General features: G+C 33.0%; 2 protein-coding genes across 2 annotated transcripts in view; both read right to left on the bottom strand.

Annotated features, from left to right (window-relative positions):
• The window catches only part of ATF6 (activating transcription factor 6), a 217,558-nt gene that overhangs the window by 81,142 nt on the left and 109,650 nt on the right, over positions 1–26,766 (bottom strand). The gene's annotated exons all lie outside the window — the stretch shown is intronic.
• LOC308656592 (proteasome activator complex subunit 3-like) lies at positions 7,914–9,136 on the bottom strand. Its single transcript, XM_081307835.1, has one exon. The coding sequence runs from the start codon at positions 8,858–8,860 to the stop codon at positions 8,129–8,131; it is 732 nt and encodes a 243-aa protein (XP_081163961.1). The 5' UTR covers positions 8,861–9,136; the 3' UTR covers positions 7,914–8,128.

Genomic DNA, 26,766 nt, shown 5'->3' with positions numbered 1-26,766 from the left:
TAAACTATTCCAGCTTAATTTGTTACCAATACACTTCTTTTTTTTTAGTACCAGGGATTGAACGAGAAACATTTCACCCCTTTCATTTTTTTTTTTAATTTTTTTATTTTGAGACAGAATCTCACTAAATTGCTTAGGGCCTAGATAATTTGTTGAGGCTGGTCTCAAACTTACAATTCTAGCCTCCTGAGTTGCTGGAATTATAGGTGTGCACCACTACATGCAGAACTCTTAATCTTTCTGAACACTAAATACTAAATTCTAAAACAGAAATGGCATTCATAAATAATTTTTTATTCTACCTACCACATTAATTGGTCTTTCAACTTCTCATAATACCACATACGATGACTCGAAGTTTAAATGCAGAAGATTGTTTGACTCACAGGGTTATTATCAAAAATATTAACCCCCAACTCAAAAAGTTCATAACAATGGCTTTTTAAGAGGCATCTTTTCATGTTATCTGTTAAACGAATACTATCTCTCACAGAAAGCAACCATACAGTCTCAAGTTTCTTCAGTTCTGGATGGGTGCCTAATAGATGTACTGGAGTAAGTTGTGGAATATATAAGTAATGGGTTCAATAATTCTGTGCCCATCCCACAGCATAAAATGCAGAAAAACAGCACAGAAAAATGTTTACCAATATGGAAGTAGTAGAGGAATAATAGTGAAGTGCTGAATTCATTGTACTGTTTAAAATCTATGAAATATTTTACCCAGAATGTTGTCTTTATATTACCAAATAAGACTTAATAAAGCTAAAAAAACTTTTAAAAATATTTAATATACTAACTTTTAAGTATTTAGGAAACTCTTAAATTCTTAAATATAGAAATACACATGGGCAAATAAAGAAGTATGTTCATGACCATAGAGAATCAGTTTTAAAAAGAAAGTTTCGTAATTCTTCATTCTGATATACTAAACTTATTTCTCCCTAACTCTTGGTTAGAAAAGTAATAGAGAATTATTGAGGCTATTAATGGGGTAAGAGAGTTGCTTTCAACTGGAGTTATACAGAATGAGGATTCAGTGCAGATGTTTGGAATAACCTGCAGCTGTTGCAGGATGAAAAGACATAGTGAAATCACCGGGAATACTAAAGAACTGCCTAGAGTACTTTAAAATATTTAGGTTATTGTGATATGAAAACTTTTTAATTAGAAGCCAAAAAATAGTATTAAAGCTTATTTGGCCTTTGTCTACTTCTGAATCAGATTTTTAGATGTTATTATAATGTTATTATTTTCAAAGTATTGCAATGTTATTATTTTCAATGTAAAACTTTTTTACAAAATGAAATTAAATAATAAAGCTAAATAAATGGTCAGGTTGTGAAAGGAATAGAATTCTCCTGATGGTACTTAAGAGAATTCACTGAGTTCAGCTTACTAGTGAAACATTTGAATGTCAAATGTGAAAACTTGAATAAATGGGATCACTAAGCCTCAGTGATAAAATTCTATGGTGGACCTTGAAGACTCACCAAAGTATAGAAAGCAAATAAAAAACACCAGTTGATGAAAAGACAATGAAACTTATATAAAACTCTGTTTACCACAGATAATTTCAGTCCAAGGTAGGCAAATATATCTATATCTTGACAGCATAATTTTTGAATGCAGAGAGTAGAGAACAGCACCTGTTTCTTTAACTGACCGGATCCTTTGTTTTTGTTTTGGTCCCCCCCCCCACTTTTTTTTAAATGCCTTGATGTCAATGAACAATAGCATTTTTCATAAATGTTTAAATGTTGACAGAAGTCAGATTCCCTCCTACTCATACCAAATCACATAAGCAGAACAATTCATGGGATCTGTATAAGAAAATGTGATTGCTTTGTGGGAGATCTTTAATACAGATGATTAAATGCTTTTTCAGGACGAGCAGGAGGTAGGTAAGAAATAATAAAATGAACACAGATATATTGCTAAAGCAATTATGGAGGCCCAATTTGAAAGTAGAATAGGGATGGAAGTAAAATGCAGTGGTAAAGTGCTTGCCTGCATATGAGATGTCCTGGGTTCAATTCGTGTGTGAGCACACACACAATAACAACAACATAGTAATTCCTAATCTATCTGGATATTCTTATAGTCATGTCCTTTCAAACACTTGATTTCTATTTTTCTCACTCTTAATTTTATTTATTTCTATTTTTCTCACTCTTAATTTTAAAAAAGACAAAACAAAATCCTGATGCAAATATTCTCACAATTAGGGAACAGAACCTTAAGAATCTTTGGAAGACAGAATGGATGGGGACTTATCTATTGTTATCTGAATATGAAGATATCAGTCAAATAAAATTATAATATTAAAACAAACTAAAATATGCTTATCCTTTACAAAAGTATGCATGTTAAATTGATATGATGTAAAAACATATATACATCCTTTAAAATAAGTGAAACACATAAATTTCAATATTCTTGTTAGACTAGTATACTATGGGTGAGTTCTCCTTTTTGATATTTCAAATTTCTAAGCAGTGAGACAGTCCTTTTGAAATTAAAAACAAAACAAATATTTTAAATTGATCACCTAGTTATCTGTTAATGATTCAAATCATTTGGTAAGAGATCTATAGGAATATGTAAACCTCATAGAAACTACAAAAAGTGTTGTCTCTGATAACAAAAAGTTTATAAACAATTGTGTAATTTTTAAAACTCAAAACTCAAAAGCTTAAGAACAACTTTAAAATTGTGACTGTAACACCATTTATGTGGTTTAAGAAAGTTATTCCACTGCCTTTCAGCTTTCTGGCTAAGATCAAGCATGGAAAGGTATTTCATTACATTCTAAAAACCATATACAAATATAACACAATAATTTCTGCTTTTGCATATAATTATAATGCACTTAATGAATCCCATTATTATGTAAAATTATAAAATAGCAATAAAATTTTTTAAAAAAATACAGATTGACTAATCTTAGAGTTTCCAATCAAATTTTAGTGACTTTCATGAATTACAGGGAATTTAAAACTAAAATTATTTAATTCCAAAATGATTTTTAAAAACAATTTTTCTCCACATTTTTACTGGTGCATTATAGTTGTACATAATGATGGGACCTGTTACGTATTTGAACATGCACACAATTTAACAATATAATTTGGGCAATATCACTCCTCAGCACTTCCCCCTTCAACCCTACGTCCCACACACTGGTCCCTTTCCTCTACTGATCTTCCTTTGATTTTCATGAGGTCCCCAACCCCCATCTTTCTTTTCCTTTTCCTCTCTAGCTTCCATATATGAAAGAAAACTAAGACTCTTGGACCCTTGACCTTCTAAGTTTGACTTATTTTGTTCAACATAATGGTCTCTAGCTCTACCTATTTTCCTGCAAATGATATAATTTCAATTTTCTTTAGGGCTGAATAAAATTCCATTGTGTGTGTATACACATTACATTCTCTTTATCCAACTGTTGATAGACTAGATTGGTGCTGCCATAAACATGGGTATGCATGTATCACTATATGATGACTTTAATTCTTCAGGATAAATATGGAAGAGTAGTATAGCTGGGCCATATGGGGATGCAATGCCTAGTCTTTTAGGAAACCTCCATACTAATTTCCGTAGTGCTTATACTAATTTACAGTCCTACCAACAATGTAAAAGGTCCTTTTTCTTCATATCCTCTCCAGCATTTATTATTATTTGTATTTTTGATGATTGCCGCTATGACTGGTATGAGATGACTCTTAGTATAGTTTTGATTTGTATTTCTCTAATTGCTAATAATGTTGAACTTTTTTTTTTAAGAGAGAGTGAGAGAGGAGAGAGAGAGAGAGAGAGAAAATTTTTAATATTTATTTTTTAGTTCTCGGCGGACACAACATCTTTGTTGGTATGTGGTGCTGAGGATCGAACCCGGGCCACACGCATGCCAGGCGAGCACGCTACCGCTTGAGCCACATCCCCAGCCCCGAACTTTTTTTATATATCTGTTGGCCATTTGTATTTCTTCTGAGAAGTGTCTGTTTAATTCACCTGCCCATTTATTAACGGGGTTATTTGATTTTGGGTATAAAGTTTTTTCTTCCTTTATATCTTCTAGATGTTAATCCTGTCAGAAGAGTAACTAGCAAAGATTTCCTCAGGTTCTTTAGGTTCTCTCTTCACATTCCAAATTGTTTCCTTTGTTGTGCAGAGCTTTTTAATTTGACACCATCCCATTTATTAACTTTAGGAGCCCTGGAATGTTGATCCTACATTTTTAAAAAATATATTTTTAGTTGTAGATGGACACAATGCCTTTATTTTATTTATTTATTTTTTATGTGGTGCTGAGGATTGAACCCAGTGCCTCATACACACTAGGCAAGCACTGTATCACTGAGCTACAACCCCAGCCTCTTGACCCTACATTATTTTTTCTAGAAGTTGCATAGTTTCTGGTCTAATTCCAAGGTGTTTGATCCATTTTGAGTTGATTTTTGTGCAGGCTGAGAAATAAGGGTCTAGTTTCATTCTTCTACATATGGATAACCAGTTGTCTCAGCACCATTTCTTAAAAGAGCTCTTTTCTCCAATGTATGTTTTTGCACCTTTGCCAAGGATCAGATGATGATAGATGTATGGGTCTGTCTCTTTGTCTTCTGTTCTGTAGTAGATATGTGGGTCTGTCTCTGTGTCTTCTGTTCCGTACCACTGATCTATGTATGTTTTTATGCCAGTACCATGCAGTTTTTGTTACTATAGCTCCATATTATAATCCGAAGTCAGGTATTATGGCCTCTAGCATTGCTTTTTTTGGCTTAGAATTGCTTTGACTCTTATCAGTCTTTCTTTCAAATGAATTTTAGGACTTTTTTTAAAATTTCATGAAGAATATCACTGGTATTTTGATGGGGATTGCACTGAATATGTATATTGCTTTTGGTAGAATGGCCATTTTAACAACATTAATTCTGCCTATCCATGAACATGGCAGGTCTTTTTATTTCTGAAGTTTTCTTAAATTTCTTTCTTCAATGTAAACCTACTTTGTAAACACACAATGCATATTATTTCTCCTCCTCTTTTCAGTTTTCTTATTAAAAGGGACAAAACAGGCTTTAAATCTCTACTCAAATAACAGACAACTAATTCATAATGGATACCATGTTTTAACATTAAATTCTAAAGTAGGCTTATTACTATAAAAGCTTTTCCAACCATTTTCGAGAAAGGGGAAAATCACAAAGGGATTCATTTTTGCAAAGTAGGGACTTTGCATTCCACCATCAATTTAGTTTGATACAGTGTTAGAGCAGGGAGCAAAATGTAAATACCAGAAATCTTTAACTACAAAGTACCTGCATATTTTCTTAGTAAAAGGAATGCCTGGGATTAGAAACAATTTATTTCAGTCTGGCTCAGCGTTTAATAGTTTATGAGTAAAAAGAACAGCACAAAGATGATTGCTATTATGCAAAGAACAGATCTTTTAAAACCATAGAGGATTACTGTTAGTTGAAAAATGAAGCAACACTTAGATGCTCCTTACATAGTCCACTTCACACTTGTGAACAACTAAATGCCATTCAAATGATGAAGTTCCTGGCACTTTTCTGAATCAAGTATAAACCTTACAAGGGAAATAAAGAGAACTCTTGGGAGGCAGAGGTGAAATGCAAGCAAGATGTCTATTAGGGAATCTTTTTTTTTTTTCTGGTCATTTTTTTTGGTATTTTTTTAAAGAATACATCTGAAAATATATATATAAATAAAGAATAAACCTGTTTTACCTTGTTATCATATTTGGGAAGTTTACTTTAAAAATGAACTTTCCACTAAGCCAGCTTACAATTTTTTTTCAATCTCCATGGTTTAGAATAGGCAAACATTCGTATGCATTTTAGTATGGACAGGCCCAAAGTATAAAGTACATTTTCTGGGTATAACTATAGATAAAAATTTTTAAATGGTGATTAAAACAATTTTGTGTCTCAAATTAATTCTCCTTGTTCATGGAGAAATATATTCCTTTTTTATTCCTTCAGGTGACACAGACAAGAAAGTGAAAAAGCAAATGAAATTCCAGGAATCAGATACTTCCTGGACAGATAATGACATTGCCTCAGAAAACCTATGAGTGTCACTATTCCCTTAGAATAACCAAAAAAACCACCCACCAATAATGGGTTCAAACTCAGAAATATTTATTTTTTAAAAAAACATGCAAAAGAATACACCTTAGCTTTACACGTCAAAAAATTCTTGTTGCTAAGTAGGAAATCATTTTTACAGCAGCTTTTAGAGTCAAGTCTGCACAATCAAGATTCATGTTGTTTTTCACCCTTGGTAACCAAAACATATTTCTGAAGACCCTCTGAAAGGAAAAAGTCTTATTCAAAAGTGATTTATCTTATTAAATGGGGAAATTGGTAGTGGGGAAGGAGAATTCTTAGAATCAGTTTTTTTAAAAAAAGCTAATATAGTCATGTTATAGCAAGATATCAGGTTAATTTCATTTACAGCAAGAAATCATCTTGTTCTATCCTTACAAAGATATTCTATAAAGGATAATAAAAGGTGGAATTACAAATGATTTAATAATAGATACTAGACTCTGATTCTTATATGGTCACCTTGTTTTAAAAGGTCTTATGTAGAAAAAAAAATTTCATTGGAAAATATATTCTCATTTCTTACAAAAAAATAAGTTTACTCTCCATAATTTTCCTACAAAAAGTTTCATGTGAGAAGTAAATTGTTGCTTGCAAATATTATTACAAAATATATTAAAAGATTAAGGATATACCTTCTATATATATAGTCTTAAAAATATCATGAGAATTCAGAGCACAGTCTAGTTAGTTAAATGTGAAAAAGAGATGAAGCTGTCAATTATGCATAGAAATAATCTCATCCCTATAAACTAAAAGACATCAAAAATTAACTCATACTCACCCTTTTATCAAACTTGTGCTATATAATTTTCATGGGTAGTGTTGAGTGGTCAATATCCTCAAATTACACTGAGACAATGGTGTTCTGAATAAATATATTTCAAGTGACTAAAATACTTTTATCATCAAAAAAGATGAAACTCTGAACAAACCTTTTTGAAAAAAGGACTAATTCATCACATCACATCATAAGCCCCCAAATTCTCCATGGTGCATAACATGGCTCACAGAACAGTACTTTACCTTACCTGTAAATGAAATCTGTAAATGCTTAACTTTAAAAATACCAGTAGTACAGGTGACTGTTGAGAACTACAAACAGGTTTCCCTTCAACAAGACAGCAAAGCAAGCAGATGGAAGAAGAACCAGTCACATTTATATTGAAAGAATGACCAATACGATTTGAGAGGGAAATTCTAACGAGGGCTTTAAAAAGTAAATGTGATTTAAGACTTGAAGGGTTTACCATGCACTTCTGAGATAAATGTATATGCAGAAGAAGGTTATGTAAGAAAGCCTTGTTCACAGATTTCTCTTCATTCTAAGAAAGGTGGAAGTTCATTTCTTTAGGAGAATTAAAATCTATTCTTATGTATCAGTATGGAAAAATATCAAGGGTGTGAGTACAACTGAGGAGGAGGGGAACCCCATACTTCTGAAAATTAAAGTTCAGATAAGTACAATAGACCATCATAAAATGATATAACCATGTTTTATTTCAATCTGCAAATTGGAGGCATACAATGAGCTAAACATCTCTCTTTTTAAACTCCTTTCTTGGAAAAAAATTTTTATGGTGTTAAGGAGTTTTGAAAAAGTAACATTTAGTAGAAGCTCAGGAAAAGTTTCATTTAACTCTCCTTTTAACTTTATAAGGAACCCCTGAAGCCATTGAATGTCATCAATGCCATAATAAATAAACCTTGGCCAACAATCATCCACAAAGCTGCTTTTAAAATGGCAGTCCTTTCTCCTTGGACAACCTTACCACTTTCTACCAGATGGTTTGTCCCCATAGTACCCCAAAAGGAAAATAAAAAATAATACCAAAAGAGGATTCAGTGTGAGGATAGCTGTATGAAATTCTAACTAAATGGTAACAGGTTTCCAGTCATTTCGATCATCTGTAGAGTCGTTAATAACCAGCCTTCTAGCTGCCTTAACAGCTCGGCCAACTCCTGAAGTAAAGTGGGGTGGAGAAAGGTCTTCAGTACAGGTTGTCGGTGTTGGTGCTCCTAGGGGTCTTGATTTTCTCAATATTTTTGAGGATCACATCATGCAAGGTGGCATACTGGTTCCGCACGTGCAGCAGGATCTGGCGTACGCTCAAGTACTCGTTTTCGTCCACCTCTGCCACGGTGCGGCGATAATCTTCCACTTGGGGGTACTTCACTATCTTGGACACGAGTTTGGCCCGGGTGTTATAGTAGGTGGAGAAGCGGCGTAGGTAGGAGGCTGCTGTGCTCTCCACAGTCCATAGCTGGTCCACGGTGTCTTCCTGGATAGACACTCCAAAGTTATTGCCGTCTTCCACCTTCGGGATGAGCAGCTGCACCCACATCCGCACAGTGTTGCATTTCTCTCTCAGCAGCTCAATCTCAGGTTTTACCCGTTCAATCAGCTCCACCAGATGCTGGTTGCTCCTCAGAAGACGTCCCTCGCCACCAGGCACCTTGACTGAAGACTGGGTCTGCAGAGGCAGAGGATCCCGGTTGGGACCATCCCCCGCGGTGTCTGGGGTGGCGGGCGGCTCCGGGGCTGGCACCGAACGGATTCTGGACAGGTCTTGCAGCCGGAGCTCCTGGACCCGGCTATCCAGCTCTGACAACTTCTGGGGGAAGAAGGTGGACACCAGATCCTCGGCCTCCTGTGCGATACGAGCACGGAACGAATCTACTTTCCCCTGCACGTCTTGCTCTAGCTTCAGCGGGGAAGCCATGGCTTCCAGAGGCGTCCAGTATTGGGCAGACACAACCTTGGCAGGCTGGACTTGGCCTCGGCGGCGGTCACCAACTCCCAACAGACCAAACCGGAAATGACGTCCGGAGTCTGGCGCCCGCGCCCAATCACACCTGCGATGGCGCCTTAGGTAGACGAGGAAGGGTCGCAGGTCCTGCAAAGTCTCAGAGAACCGACATTTCAGACGCCTGGCTGCTAAAGCGTCAGGGACCACGTTGTTGGGGGATATATGGCAGGATCTGCTTCCCCAAGCTGCCCTTCCTACCTTGACCTAGCTGGCCGGAAGCCTGAACACAAACAGAAGTTCCAAAGAAGATATTGTTTCAGTATCGTAAAGACCTAGTAATGACAAGTCAGTGTACTTTTTACATGGAAGCTCAACAAAATGCACCGTCCTTGCATCCAGAATACACAGCCTTCTAGGAATTACTTCACCAAATGGGCTCTCCAGAACAAAACTCTCATATGAGGGCAGGTAAATCCCATTTGTACTGTAATCTGAGCCTGCGCATTCATGCTTTCCTGTAAATACTTTTTCAATCATTACCAAATTTCTGAGGTCTTCTATGGCTTACTTCCCACAAGTTTTAAAGTTTAAATTACAAAAATTGTTACATGATTCTTCTTAAAACTCATCTTTTTAGAGCTGGGAATGTAGCTCAGTGGTAGAGCGTGTGGGTGTGGCCCTGGGTTCAATCCCCAGCACCAAACAAATAACAACAAAAACTTCATCTTTTCGGGGACAATTAACAAAATTTAAATACAGATGCTAGATTAGAGTATCAAGGTCATATTTCCTGAATTTGATAACTATATTGTGATTCCAGAATGAACACCTTTGTTTTTAGAATATACATACTACTGTTATTAAAGAATAAAGTATGCAATCCCCATGCAATCACAGTGATTCAGGAGGCTGAGGCAGAAGGATCTCAAGTTTGAGGCTGGCCTCAGCAACTTAGCAAGACCCCATCTCAAAATAAAAATTAATAAAGGGGGAAGGGCTGGGGACATAGCTCAGTGGTAGAGTGCCCCTGGGATCTATTTCCAGTACAATAAAAAAAAAAAAAAGTGGGAGGAGAGGTGAAAGAGGAGAAGGAGGAGGAAGATAAGGAAGAGGAAAAGGATGTATTTTGTATTTAATCTATTCTAAGATGGCTCAGGAAAATAAGTTGTATGTATAGAAAGAATGAAGGCAAATGTCAAAAACTGATGAATCTGAATAAAGGGGATATGGGAGTTCAGTATTATAACTTTTCTGTAAGTTTGAAATTATTTCAAAATAAAAAGTAACTACCTTTTCCCTAAAGGCTTCTGGAATTAAGACAAATTCTATGACCTAAAAATCTGAGACAATTGATTTATATTCCTTTTTCTTCCTCTGACATATTTCCTTTTGTTCTCTGCAACAACACAAAGTCCATGACCTTGACTTTTACACTAATATTATTAAATCTTTAAAAAGATTATTTTAAATATGCTTTAGTATAATTAGTTTCATATGTAGCTGTCATTTCAGTTAAGATTGTAAACTCCTGCAAAGCATAGGAACATAAAAATATTCTCATTATTTTATATATATACACACATATATAATATATATGTTTTAACAAATGGTTATTCTATTTTCAAAAAGTAAATATTTCTAGTTGCTGCTTTAGAGAAATGGGCAAGATTCTTTCTACTTATATTATGATGCTGATTAATGCAGCCACTTATATGGAATTATTTTCTTCAGATGTCTGATAATAGAATATATAATCCTTTAGGGGATTCAGCTGTTATTTTTTCTGGTCTGATGTAAGAGTTTTATTCATTCATAATGTTTCCAGTCCTTGTTAACATGAATAATGGCTGGTAGGAAAATTACAGCTCTTAATTTTTCTTCCCCTATCAACTATCAGCAATCAGCAGTTGTTTTCTAAAAATTATATAATACAGTTTCATGCTTTGATTCAACTAATGAAATTAATCCTGGGTTCTAACAGGTGGAAGAATGCCAGGGACAGCTGTGTAGAGTGTGGTCTTGTTCAGATCAGTTTCTCCTTTCTCCACAACCAGCAGGGTTCATCATGTAGTGGGGCCAGAAACTAACATACCACTCTTCTTTTTAGAAATACTTCCAAACTTATGGATTGATTTATCCTTTTGTATATCCTCCAACTCTGAAATTATGCTCTGTAAAGAAATAATTCTGTGTCCTATATGTGAATTCCATTTTCAAAACTATCCTAAGCAACTGTTGTTGTGTCAACTATTGGACATAAATGTAAGCTTGAAATTATGGTTTGGCATTTAATCCTTCAAATACATTTTTCACTGATTTCTCTGTGTATAAAACTTAGGAGAAATATAATCAATAGGACTAAATTTAGTAATCTTAAGACTTTGGTAGGTAGTAATATTTATCTTCTTGTATTTACAGAATTTTTTATCTCTGAGTTGCAATGGATCTTCAGTTATCCAGCTCAGTGAATTAATTTACCAGTTATGAATACCCTCTAGTAAATATTGTAAAATGCTTAATTTTACACTGTCATTGTTAAAAACCCTAACAGAGCCAGTTTCTAGAGTTGACAAATAAATCACTTCCCCTTCCTTCATTCTTTCTCCTAGATTGCTGCAAATTCAGAAACAAATTATGAAGAGGGACTTGCTATCTTTGATAAACATAAGTCAGTGCTTGAGGAGAATTTCTTCCATTAAAGGAAATTATTTCCTTAAAATAAAATCTTTCTAAATGCCTTGTGCAAACAATTACACAGTTTCTTCCTGAAATGCAAGTCTAGTCATATTTCTGTCTTCTACAGGGTAAGGACCAAATTCCTTAGTCATGGCCTATGAGCTCCTTCATTTTCTGGATCCTGCCCTGATTTATTTCCCAGAACCTACTCTATTTCCAATAACAGTTCTCTCAAGAGTCCTGCACATTTACATATGCAGCTCTCTGTGTGAAATGCCACACTGCCTCATCTTCTTCCCACTCTCTTCCATACTCATTCTTCCATAATCAACTCAAGAAATGTTTTTTCAATTCCCTGATACCACCTCCTCCTTCCTTGATAAGTTAGTGCTGCTGGCACAAGTTAAATAATATCTACCTCATAAAGCTGTTCAAAGGATTAAATGAAATAACTTATATAAAACATCAAGGACAATAAGTGCTTCATAAACAGTAGTAGTTTTATGTGTAATCTCGGGGCATTCGTTATTATATCTTTTTTTTACAGATACTATCCAAATGTTGTAATTCTGGATTTATGAGCCACTTTTCTAAATTCCCTGAGAACAAAGATTTTAGCTTGTTTTTATATATTCTATGGTAGCACAATGTCTGGTAACAGTACGTGTTCAATGAAAGTTTACTGCATGAATAAAACAATAAAGCAAGATAGGATAAGATTTTCGCAGATAGGACCTGAAGAGCAAAAGAGATGGGACTTTCGAGCAACTTACTGGTGGTTTTTCCCCCTTGAAAAACTGCTGAATTATGTTAAATCATATAAAAATCCATTCTGGAGATCTAAGAGCAGTATCCAGATTGAACTCTTTAGGGCTTTCAACAGAAAAGTAGGAAATATATTTCTTTTTTTCTTTCATCAATTGCATGCAGAGCTTCACATTCTGCTTTCACATTCTGGTAACAGGCCAGAATTCTACCAGTTACTATTCAGTTACAGTATTACTTTCTTCTAAAAAATAGACCTCACTTAAATAATCAATGTTCCATCTGTAAAACAGTAGTTATGCAGTACTACGTGTTTGTGCAAAATGAACATATTGCAGAGTACCAGAGAGGTACACAGAAGGAATACGGTGATGCTGGTTCTGACTCATGCTCCTTCTGTTTATTTTTAGCTTCTTATTAGTATGAGATTTGTTTTATTTGGCAAAAATACAAGATTTCAACTGACTGAGAAAGGAAGATGTAAAAAAAAAATGTCTAAGCATTAAACTTCTACAGCTGAATAATAACTTGTAACTCAGTGCTGTATCAACAGGCTCCCCAGGGGCTGGTGCAAGCTGAAACCACTCCAGAATTATAAATTTCATGAGCTGCAGACTTTACTGCTAAAAGTAAAGTAGTGATTAACCAAAGGTTTTATTCCTCTATAGACATCTCCTTTGGTAAATGCTAAATTCACTAGTTGGAGCTAGATTTTTAAATTAGTATATGAAATATGTACAGTGAATTCTTAATTTCTTTTAGAAAAATCTCACCAAGAAATAGACAAAAGCAAAGTTTAAAAGACAAGCCCAAAAAATTTATGTTTCAAATGAAAAAACCTGTAATTTCTCAGTGTTCACTTAAAATCACTCTGGCCTCTTACTCTGATTTTCTTTCTTAACACTTATCACAAACTGATATTTCATCACATATTTATTTGTATGTTTAGTTTAGTGTCTTTCTCTAGACTGTAAGCTTTTGAAAAATAAGGGCTTGTTTTTGTCCATTGCCAGATTCTTTGCAGAGAGAGCATCCAGGAACATAATGGCTACTCAGTGAAACTTTGTTGGAATAACCACAATAGAATTGACTAAATCTTAATTAAATAATTCTTTGGGAATAGTCACAGTTGGAAAAGCTTTCCCTTGTGTGTGTGTGGGAGGGGGGGTGGGGGGGTATTTTAAAAGCCAGTCACAACTTAGAATGACTATAGTTTTTTGAATAATAAAATCCATTCTTAAAAGGTTCGAAAAAAGAAACCTTTTATGATCTGAAAATATCTCATATTTATGTTTTCTCTTAAATAAAAAAGGTACCAGTAGTTTAAAAAATTGGGAGGGAGAGTTTGGTATTTACTACTACCATTCACATTCTTAAAACAGAAGTGTTTATTTCAAAATAAAATGGAGATTCACATTTTGGTAGATGGAAAATATGCCTCCCAAATTTTATATTTTAGAACCAAGTTCAACTGCATAAAACTGAACTAAAGATAAAAATTACAAATAAACAATTTATTTTGAGTTTTTTGGTCCCCATAAGACAAATATTGGCAAAAAAAAATATTAAGAAAACAGTTCCTTTTAAATAACTAGCAACCTAATAGGTAATTATATATACTTAAATATTTTACTAAAAAATAAATTTTGTAACTAGAAAGCAGACCCAAAGCCTCAGGACTAAGTTAAATTCCTTCATCAGAATAGACTTTAACTATTTTATAATCTGAATTCAAATTATCTTATTAATTTTTAATCTTTTTAATAACCTGTGAACTCATATCATTATGTCAGGTAACAGGTTATCTGCAAATAAGAAATAAGACTCTTGAAAAAAAAATAAGACTCAAAACCTTGTGCTATTATATTTATTTAACAATTATGAAACCTATGCTGATGTAGTTTTTTAAAACCTATATGATTATGTGTGTAAGTTATTAATATTTCAAAGAAAATTAAAAGTTGGCACTGTGGTACAATACAGTGTTTATTACATCTTCTGGATGAACTCAAGACACATGTTATGTGGCTCCTATCTAATGTCAATATGGGAATGTGGCTCATGGTAAAGTGCTTGCCTGGCATGTGTTGAGGCCCTGTAATCAATTCTCAGCACCACATTTAAATGAATGAATGAATGAATAAATAAATAAAGGTATTGTGTCTATCTACAACTAAGAAAATATTTAAAAAAAAAGACTACACGGTTTCTTCCAATTATCATCTGATGTCACTTAATGAATGTGATGTGATCAAATGAATGTGATCTAGTTAATTGAATAAACCCTGAAAACTTATATCTGCTGTTACTCAGTTTTCTGTGATACTGTAATACTTCTAGGCTTTCTGTAGACACCATGTGAAACAAATGTTGAATTAGAATCAATAGAAGAAACATTTTAAAAACTCCAAAATCACTTTTTCGAAAGACTACTAGAAGAAGTTATAGACTACTGAAAAAGATTCTAGCTATCTTTCTGTTTGGAAAGAGCTGTTCCTTTCAAATTTCTGATTACCTTTCCTGTAAAAACTCTCCCCTAATCATTTATGAGTTTTTCATATAGTAGCCCTGTGCTTCAAAGGTCAATTCACTGAAGGTAGAGAAATAAACAATGTATTGAATACCTACTATGTTTTAAGAACTATGGCAGTACTTGGTTTAATATTTCATTCAGACTTCTCAACAAGCCAGGAAGAGGTAACTATTTATATATACTGTATTAGAGGTAAAAACACTGAGGCTCTGAATAGTATATCCCTAAAGTTCTTAAGTTTTTGTAAGCAGTAGAACAATGCTGGATAAAAATCTAGATTTATATGACTCCAAAGCCCATGTTATATGATTGTCTACAGAAAAGTGCTGCATCAGCCATGCCCCCCCACCAAATTTCATTTTTTCCCCACTAAACTAAAAGCTGACTCACAGCTGAATGGAAAAACTGTTTTTTTTTAAGTTCTAAATAAGACTGCATAATGCTATAGAAAAAAACTATACTTTTTACTTTTTTTAACTCTTTAAGCCAATGCATTGAATATGTATAAATATATAATATACATTTTTAAAAGATTCATTCTAAGTCTGATAATAAAGCTTTTTTTAAACTAAATTAAGGAAAACAAACCACTAAACAAGTAGCAGACATTTCTTATAAGAACCTTATATTTAGTTCCTCTTTCACTACTTTTCTGGGTTTCCTAGCACGGATCTATCCAGGCACATGTGTGTCTTGTCTGGTCCTCAGAATTTTGGTTCGGCAATATCTTTCGCTACCCATTACATTTTTGCTGTAACTATCTATAGTATATGTTATGCTCCCAGAGAACATATAAATAACATTTCATTGGTTAAGTATAAAGACTGGAAGTTGGAGATTAAAGAAGTTCAATCACAGAATACTGTTTTACAAAGTTACAGCAAAATGTGCAAACTTACAAGGATAACCAAGGAAAATGGACAACCTGGTATAATCTTTTTAACTTGGCTTTGCTTTAATTTTTCCTTTAGAAGATATTGGATGAATATTTTAAAAAAAGCTATTGGATGAAAACACAGTACTGAATATCATACAATACTGTATATTCATAAGCAAAAGTGAACTCTGATCCATACCTAGAACCATATAAAAAATTAACTCATGGATCACAGACCTGAATATAAGAGGTAAAACCATAAAAGTTTTAAAATAAAAAGCATAAGAGAAAAATCTTTGTGACCTTGAGTTAGACAAATAATTCTTTTTTAAAAATTTACAGATTATTTAAAAACTGTTCTAATTAGTTATATATGATAACAGAATACATTTCAGTTCATTATACATAAGTGGAGTACAACTTTTCATTTCTCTGGTTATACACAATGTAAAGTTGTACCACATGTGCAGTACCTAGGGTAATGATGTTCATCTCATCCCACCATCATTCCTGCCCCCAAAGTATTTCTTAAGAGAACAAAAACACAATCCATAAAGAAAAAGCTGACAAATTAGACTTCATCAAAATTAAAATTTTCTTCTATTTAAAAAACAGTGATAAGGAAATTAAAAGACAAGTAAAAAATCAGGAGAAAATATTTCCAAATCACATATTTGATAAAAGACTTGTATCTGGAATATAAAAAGAACTTTCAAAGATTATGGATTGCTGAACACACTGAAGTGCCCGGAAGCTTCATGCTCCGCTTACATACTTTGTCCTATGTGTCTCTCCCACATAATTGTTATCAGAATCCTTTGTAACTATAATAAACTAGCAGACATAAACTCCTCCTTGCATTTGTTGTTGTTGTTGTTTGTTTGTTTGGGGAGATTACTTGGGATGGAACCAAGAGGGTTCTACCTCTGAGTTACATATTTTATTTTTAAACAGTTCTTGCTAAGTTGCCGAGACTGGCCTCAAACTTATGATCCTCCTGCCTTATCCGTCTGAGTAACTGAGATTACAGGAATGCACCAACATGCCCCTGCTGGCTTCAATGAACTGTTTGCAATGTTGTGAGCTGATTTTTGAAGAGACCCAGGAAGCAGGAACTGAGAAATCTCCAACTGACAGCAAAAAACAGTCCAACATCCCACAAGGATGTTGAATCATGTGAACTTAGGAGTGGATCCTTCCCTGGTTGAATCTTGAAATGAGATTGTACCCCTAGATTAAATCCTGCAATAGAAAACTCAAAAGCTGTGCCTGGCTTCCTGATCCACAGAAACTGTGAAATACTAAATGGGTTTTGATTCAAGCTGCTAAAACAAAACAGGATAAAACAAACAAATGAACAAAAATAACTCCCAAATCAATTATGAGAAAATAAGTCAATTTTAAAAAATGAACAAAAGATTTGAACAGAGACTTCTCCAAAGATGATATATAGATGGCAAATAAGCACATAAAAGGATAGTCAAAATTATTAATCATTAGGGAAATGTTAATAATTTAAAATTAAAGCCACAATGAGATATTACTATACACCTTTTAGAATCCCTAAAATCTAAAAGACTGGCTATGTCAGTGTTGGCCAGGGTATGGAGGCACTGGAACTCCCATAAACTGCTGGTGGTAATGTAAAATATACAACCACTTTGGGGAATAGTTTGGCAGTTTCTTAAACATATACTTACTACATAACCCAGCCATTCCAGTTCTACATATTTACACAAATGAAAGCACATATTCTTTACAAAGACTTATAGATATTCATAATAGTTTTATATGTAGTAGACAAAAGTTGTAAAATGAATGAAGAAACAAATTAGAAACACTATACCAAAACAGCAAAGAAATGCAACCATGGAGATAAATCTCAAGATAATGATTCTGGAAGAATATGTATATCCTTTTACACAAAATTCTAAAAAATGTAAACTATAGTAACAGAAAGAAGGGTGATTGCCTGGTGACAGAGGACAGTAACGATCAAGAAGGATATGAAGAAATCAAAAACTTCTGGGGAATGATGGACTTGCTAATTATTTTGACTATGGTGATGGTTTCACAGACATATACTTGTCCAAACTTATAAAACGCACAGTTAAATACTGTTTTTATATATATCAAAAATATTTGTTTTCTAAAAAAGTTAAAAAAAAAAACCTAACCTTTACTTTAAAGAATACACAGCACTGGCATGGCATATAAAATTTTACTATTAATTTTAATTATAAGTTATATTAAATAATGAATCTTTACTTCATGTAGCAAAGAATTAAATTCAAATCAGCCATATATTTTATTCTTGGATACACAATTATACTTCCTAACTCCTCATTAGTTAATGGAATATAAATTCAAGAACAACACTAAATGTTCAAATATTACTGATTATAACAGCACAAAATTAAAGTTTTATTTGAGAATGACAAAGACCATGCCAAATAGTTTAAAAATGATAATTTATTCTACAAGTTTTTATAAATTTTCCAGTTTCCAAGAGTTGGAACTGAGGTTCTATAAGTATTTATTTATTTATAAAAATAAATAAATCAAAGCTATTGTGTCCATCTACAATTTTTAAAATATTAAAAAATAAAAGTTTTTTTTTCTACATAAGTATTCTCTTCTACTTGCAGCTAATCATCCTGATGGCTTTAAGTGTGATATCCATATTATGGATTAGACACAACCTCAAAGTCTACCCCAAAAAGAGTTCCATTGTGGATTACCAGCAAGCAATGTGTTAAAATAAATATCACACAATCATTAGCCTTAAGATTTTTCAGGAAAAACCAACTAAGTGTCAGTGTTCAGATTTGCTAATGTCAAAAGTTAAACAACTCAGGATCCAAAATGAACAAGTCATTGCATATAGGGGAAGGAGAGGAAATGACATGAGTGTTTCAGACCTTAATCATGAGTCAGATCATAAATTATCAAGTTTTTCTAACTATAATAATTGCTCCCTCCATAGTTTTGTGACATCATCAAAAACTTGTAACAATTTCTTTTTAAATGTAAAATGATTTAATAGACTACTTTGCTAGTTTCTTTATGAGAAAAAATTCTAAGACTATTTATAAATAAATTTAATTAGAAACAGTTCTATCAACTTTTAAGTTTTTAAAACTCATTGCCATTATTAAAAACCACCTCCATTTTCAAGATTTGGAAACTTTTGATTCTCAAGGAACACTTTAAATATTATTCTATTTTTGTAAATCTGGTTTTAGATCCATATGCTCTTTCATTTTTCTTTGTAGTATTTCAAATAAACTAACAAAAATTGTTCTTCAACTTTCTCCATGCTTTGTTTTAAACAGAAAAACATTAATGCACATGAAGAACAAACACTAACTTATTTATTTTCCTTCAGAACATTAGTCAAGGATAAAACAGCTCTATTTTTACATTTATATGTATGTAAACCAATCATGATAATCTCTTTATCTAACACTCTACCTTTATAGCACTCCTGTCTTTAAAACAGACACATAAACCCTTAGTTCTCTTCCTTTTAATTATATCTAGGCTATCTCTTCTTCCCTTAAGGGTCAAATTTACCAAACTCTCCATCTAATTTCTCTCCTGTTCTCTTCTGTCTTTAGTTGGATTCTGTTCTGATTACTCTACCATAAATGTGATCTCAAGTCACCAATGATTTCTATGTTTACAAAAACCAAATGGGATTTTTTATTTCTCATTCTCTGTAACATCTGATAGTGCTGATCACCTACATTTGAACTCTTCTTCCTTGACTTCACATTTTAAAATAAAATAAACAGGTTGAATTTTTTTCCCTTCTTCTAATTCTCCTTCTATATCTCTAATAATTTCCTCTGCATTTACCTGTTAGTTCTTGTTCCTCCCACACTATTTCCTTAAATGGCCCTCGGCTTTGTTCTCCACAGGGCTTTGTCTTGGTCTCATTCTCTTTGAAAAATAAACCCAAAGGAACTCAAAACATGTTTTGAACAGAGCAATGAAATTAAACTCCAAGTTGATGTCTTTAAAAGGTATGACATTTGTATATAAAAGCTTTATATAGGCAATGCAGGGAAATGAAACAGTGGTGCCAGACTTATTTTAGATCAAATCTTGGCTCTGCCACTTTCAACCTATGTCAAAATAGAAAAATTAATGAATTCTGTGCTAAAGTTTCTCCATCTATAAAATGAGGATAATAATTCTACCTGTCTCATAGGAATATTGTAAGGATTAAAGAATGACATATTGTACACTGCATAAATTATTACTAAATTTAAATTACAAAACTGCCAGCTCTTCAAGAATCAAATCATTAATTCATGAGCCTACCTTGTAATTTGACAACTTTTGTTGTTTTTTGCTATGGCTATTTTTCAAAATGCAATCTAAAAAGGGAGATGAAACAACTACATATGGAAAAATACATTATAAAACAGTACAACTACTAAATAGAGCAAACAAATAATGAACACTTGGGAAACTATCCTGAACTAGATGAATCTGCCCCTCATTCTGAGAATTTTAGTTGTTGGTGGATGCTTATTTTATTTATTTGTATGTGGTGCTGAGGATCAAATCCAGTGCCTCAGGCATGCTAGGGAAGCGCTCTACCACTTAGCCACAACCCCAGCCCCTCATTCTGAGAATTTTAAAGACTTCATATTATTCATGAGTTTGCTTTGTTAGAATAAGGCTGGGAAAGGGAGAGGGATGGAGAGAGAATTATTTGTGGGATGCAGTTGGACAGGAGGAATAATTTCTAATGTTCTATAACACAACAGGATAACTATGTATGACAACAATTAATTTTACATTTCAAAAGAGAGGATTTTGAATATTCCCAGCACAAAGAAACAATAAATGTTTGAAATGATGGATATGTCAATTACTCTGATACAATCATCACACTGTATATGTGTACTGAAATATCACACAATACCTCATATAAACATGTTCAATTGTGTATCAATTAAAATAACTATTTTTAAATTATTCTTTGTGTCAATGGCTATTCTATGCAAATGTCTAGTTATATAGACTATTGAAAAATCATTTTTCAAACATAAAACTGTTTTTTTATGTTAGCAAGCAATCTGTCATAGAGCCAAGGAACAAACAACTAAATCCCCTAAAACCACACAACTCTAAATCATATTTAACAAGGAGTTTGAGATCAAAAGTTTCTGATCTCAAGGATCTAGCATGCCTCATACAGAATCCATAACAGAATTCACTTACACATAAAAACCACTCTTTTCAATGAGAAGCTCTAAGGAAACAAAAATTAAAATTGGTCTGCTTTGGATAACATACTTCCTTTTTAAGAAACAGCAAAAATATTTCTTTTTCAACACATTGATAATTCCAGTTACTATTTTGAAAAAACAGAACTTCCAAGGCCTATTTATTCTATTCCTTGTTTTAAAATTAGAAGCTATATTTAAAATCTTTAGACTGTTAAGTTATTCTTTTTAAAATATTTTTTAATTGTTGATGGACCTTTATTTTATTTATTAGTATATGGTGCTGAGAATCAAATCCAATGCCTCACACATGCTAGGCAAGCACTCTACCGCTGAGCCACAACCCCAATCCCTAAGTTATTCTTTAGTATTACAAAAATTTAACTTAATGAAATGCTTAATCTGTAACCAGGTAATTTTAACAAACAGATAATTTGAGGTAAAAACTCCACCAAAGCTGTCTAGCAGATTTGGCAACAAATTTGGTTTTGGAAGGCAAGTATAATTTGCTATTTATATAATCTGTAATATATCTAAAAGCACTAGATATAAAGAAAAAAGACCCTGTATGGGAAGAAAAAAAATCATTGTATTAACTTAGAATCCCTCTAATTGTTGTCCTCATTCTAATGCTTACAGTTTTTATGTCCTTAAACTATTCAACCTCTTTGCCTCAATTTTCATCTATAAAATAGGACTAGAAATACTTATATAAGTATGTAAGGAACTAATGAGCTTATGCATTGGACAGAGCTTTGTTAACTATTAAGTTTGCATATATTAAAGTTGTCAATAATTATATGTAATGAAATACAATAGAAAAAGGATACATAGAGAGAATGTTGCTGATACAATAATTAAGTAAACCTAAGTTAAGTGAATAGACAACCCTATTCTATTTTTTACAACCTGTTTATTAAAAGTTAGGAAAAAAGCCTTCCAAAATAAGTTGTTTTTAATTCCCTCTTCTCTGATAACACTTTTTTTAAAAACTTTGTCTTGCCAAACTCATTTATTCACACTTTTCTCCAGGCAGAATTTGGCTGACACATCATGAAAGTAGAGATTAAAAAATAGCCAAAGATCCACGTGTATGCTTTAAGATGTAAAATCTTAGAAACAAATTATGAAGCTGGATCTTTCTGAAGGGAGTTTATAAATGGACTAATTTCCTTTGGTTACTAGGCAATTCTGCCTGCCTATGAAGATTTTAGACACATACTGTCATGCACATATGGGGGTGCACAAATATATATAACAATTGTTTTGTGTATATATCATTTATACAGGATATATATAAGTAAACATAAATTTCTTAAAAATAGCATGCATTAGAAAAACATGCCTTTCTGCATGTATTAGGTATTAATCTAGGCATTAATTTAGGAAATATTGTTTTCTATGAGATTTTTTCAGTGGCCAACCATGGGAATAAACCTTTGGCAAACATTTTGAACAAATAACATCACTAGTCAACCTTTTTGCAATTATCAGAGGATTTCCTAGAGTTTGTCCTAAATTTCAAGTTTCTGACTCATGTGGCTTGAATTTATACAGATACTAAACACCACCCACCAAAAAAAAAGCAATCCCTTTCAAATTGCTCCCATCAAATATTTAAAAATAAGAATGTACCTCCAAGTTCTACCTTTTGATGTAGAAGGCTGTCAAACATTTCACTTAAGTGATTTCTTTAGTTCTCAAGATTAAGAAAAGAAAAAAAGCTGATTCATCCCTGACTAGTGAAACCATAACTGAACAAAAGAGAAGTCATCACTAACTAAACTTTCTGTGGGATTTTGCACTGCTTATGTTACTTGAATCAGCAAAATAGATTCAAATTTCTTTAAACAAAACAATGGGAAAACAGCTTTTAAATGATCATGAAAATCAATGAATTTTCATCACTGTGACTTCTCTCCTCGAAATGTGCTTAAAACAATTCTGAGTGGCAAGTATTGTGCTGAGTGTAAGGGTGCTAATAAAGAAGCATATGACATGCCTGGCACAGTGGCACACACATATAATCCGAGCAGCTCGGGAGGCTGAGACAGGAGGATCTCGAGCTCAAAACCAGCCTCAGCAAAAAGTGAGGCACTAAGCAACTCAGTGAGACCTGTCTCTAAATAAAATACAAAATAGGGCTGGGGATGTTGTTCAGTGGTCAAGTGCCTCTGAGTTCAATCCCTGGTATCCACCCCCTGCCACAAAAAAGAAGCATGACACTTCCCATCTTTAAGAGGCTTAAAAAATAGATAAGAAGATGAGCCTTTTAGATGAATTAGGAACCAACAGAAGAAAGAATTTTAAAAATAGTACTAATATAGGTTGTGTGGTATAATAAAGTTCATGAAGTATAAGGACCCACCACAGCAGCCCAGAAGAGTGGCCCCAGGCTCTTCCTTCTGCTTAAAGTTGCTAGCTTACAAAGCAAGAGAACATCTTTAACGAAACCAACCCTATTTCCTGGTCACAAATGAATGGAACATGAAGCATGAGCCAAGACTGCCATAGTACTCCTTCATATGAGACGGTGACCACCTTTTAAAGTTTGAATCAGCAACATGTGAAAAAGACTAAAGTAGAATCGCTGGGCCTGATGTTGAATAAGGAGTTACAACAAGTTATTATTTCAATTCTCCATGAGGACTTGTGTACCTTCCAGTGTATACAGTGTAAGCACAGAGGGACTATTTGGCTGCTGAGCCAATCCTCTGTGCTTCTTCAATTTCTACATATCCTATAGTAAGTCCCTATTATTTAAGGTTCTCCTTAGAATCCATACCTATATATGAAATGCTAATAAATGTTTTGTAAGTGACCAAAAAGGAGTGAAATGCTCAAATATGGTATGGTACTATACCTAGAATACATGAAATACCTGGAAAGAGGGAGAAACAAACATCTTCGAGGCAGGCATATATCTATCTATAACTCAGGTTCTCCTCTTTTATTATGCAAGTGTTTGAAATAGATGAAAAGATACTTTCAAGTGTTTACTCTTTATTTGTAGGACAGAAAACTTAAAAATAAATAAATAAAAATTTCCAAAAGTAGGCATCAATCTCATTTGAAAAAGAAATATCAAATGAGTAGGGATATATTGGCAAACAGACATTCAGAGCCAACTGAATCAAAGAGAATCAATTCTTTTTGTTGTTGTTGTTATTGCATTTTAAATGTACCTTTATTTTATTTTTATGCAGTTCTGAGGATCAAACCCAGTCCCTTATACATGGTATGTAAGTGCTCTACTAGTGAGCCACAATCTCAGTCCAAGAGCCCATTCTTAATAAGAAACAACCCTAGAAAGATTTTTTTTAAATCCTTTCTCTAGATATTACTACATGAGAAAGAAGCATCTAAGGGTAAAATTAAAATTTTTATTGAAATGATAGACAAACTAATATATTTCCCTACCTTTCTTCTCAATGTTTTCTTTTTTCCCCCTCTCTTGAATCACTTTCTTATCTAACTTTACTTGAGCTTTTCTGACTATTTTTGTTTCATGCTCTTGAAATTATTGTTATATTCTTTAATATCCTCTCCCTCTCTAAAAAGACCATCATAAAAACACATTAAGAAAAAAATAAATATTATTTAGCTTTTTTCTTCTTCATGTTATCAGTTATGACACGTTCAAAGTGACTTGGAAGTTTGAGAAAAAAGTTATTCTCCATCCCCAGTACTCCAAATCATATTAAATGTTTTAATACATTTAAAAGATAAAGGGAAAAGACAAGGTAGTTAGAGGGAAACAAGTTATGAATACTGAGCTAGAGGTAAAAACACTTAAAAAAATCGAAAGAACAGACAACTTTTTGGGCCTTTGTCAAAATGTCTGGGTACATAAGCATTCTTTATTGCTGACCTATACCAGGAGCTCAGTAGTTATCCAAGAGTGTGTCTACATTAGAGAAATAATGTCAGCAGCTCAACTGTAATGAGATTAAAGGGTACAGGAATGTCGGGCATGAGGGAGTGTAAGTTTGGGAGAGACTTTATTTATTAAATAATGGTACAGTGAACAGTCAATGACTACTTCTACTTTTTCCAGTTATTAAAACATTTTAAAATATATATTCAATATAAAAATATGGCTTGTTTATTGGCTGTTATTAATGTCCAGTTCCTGCAAAGCAGAAACTTGAGGCTTCAGAAGTTCTGCATTTGTGAGTTTCCATTATACTAATTTCTGCCAATGAAATTAATAACCTAAGTGGGAGAAAAAGTCTACATGCCCCCTGCAAAAGTAATGCCACTTGCATTTTAGGAAAGTATTTTAGAAAAGACCAAGAATGAAGTAATTCATTACTTCTTTCATTTTCATTTCAACAAGAGCAAAAAGAACAATCTAGGTATTTAAGATCCAAATTCCTGTCTCATGACATAATTTAAAGTCATCACAATAAAATTAACTCCCTTTCTCCTACAGTTAAGAAAAAATGCAAGACTATTGTTTAGTAACTCTGCTATCTGGGTCTATACTTACTTTTTCTTTAACATAAAATGCTAAAAAGTGATAAATCACCAATTAGTAAACGAACAATCTAAACAAAACGTTGAGACAGTCTCAAAAGTCTGCCTGAACATCAAAGGGTAGGAGTGGAAATCATTAATTTTCTAACAGTACTTTTCACAGTAAACTAATGAGAAACAGCTTTTCCTACATGCTGGAAAGTGCAACTTGTCTATTAAAAAAAAAAAAAAAAAAGAACTCTGAAGGGGTGGGAGGGAAAGGGAGAGGGCACAGGAAAGACGATGGAATGAGATAGACATCATTATCCTAAGTACATGTATGAAGACATTAATGGTGTGAATATACTTTGTATACAACCAGAGATATGAAAAAATTTTGTCTGTATGTGTAATATGAATTGTAATGCATTCTGCTGTCATATATAGCAAATTAGAATAAAAAATTAATTAAAAAGAACTCTGCACATCTTCTTTTATAAAAATATTTTTTCTATTAAGAAATATTTTATATCTATTTTTTATACTTATTTTTATTTCTATTAAATATAAAAATATTTTTATATCTATTAAAATAACTTTTTTTCTTCCCCAGAAAATACTAACCATGACTTCAATCCATGGTTTCACAACTGTTATTTCTTATATACATTATACTGCTTTCAGAAACTAATAAAGTGTCCTGAACTATTAAACAATGAAAGGAAACTATTTGACTAATTGAGTGTTAAAAATATTGTTCCGTAGTAACCTCCATAACATACATTTTAATGCATTTGTTTTAACATCCATCAGTCTCCACATAGTGGTAGACACCTTTTTTAAAAGTATATTTCCTCCCCATTTTAAACAATTATATCAATAGTAAATACTCATCAGTCAATACAGTTGAAGTCTTGCTGAAACCCTGTTCTTAGCTGCCCTCTTGCTGCTAAAAAGGAACTTTAGAAATACACAAACTGTCTGAGCAAATAAGGTGAGCATAAGGAATCCAATCAAAAGGCAAAGATCATGAGATGCCATGTCTAAAGAATTCCAGATATCTTAGGATATCTGAATAATAACTAAAAATATATAAAACATTTTATCTACCTAATCTACAAATGCCAAAATTTTTTGCCCTAAAATACTGAGCTGCTAGATATTTATAGTTTAGGAAAAGAATTACTAGTAATTGAGAATTTTAGTAATAGTGAGTAGCAACAATAATCAGAGAATGAATTATTTATTTCTATTGTTAGTATAAACTTACTTCTAGCCATATACATTCCCCCCATATTCTTTTTTTAAAAAAAAAAGACAAAAAAAA

Source organism: Spermophilus citellus (assembly GCF_964194105.1).
Source record: "Spermophilus citellus genome assembly, chromosome: 9".
In the NCBI taxonomy this organism is placed as follows: Eukaryota; Metazoa; Chordata; class Mammalia; order Rodentia; family Sciuridae; genus Spermophilus; species Spermophilus citellus.
The sequence above is the reverse complement of the archived record's forward strand: the minus strand, read 5'-3'. Positions and strand labels throughout refer to the sequence as shown.

Excerpts from the sequence above, each read along its gene's own strand:
- LOC308656592 (XM_081307835.1), bottom strand. The coding sequence starts at position 8,860 with ATGGCTTCCCCGCTGAAGCTAGAGCAAGACGTGCAGGGGAAAGTAGAT.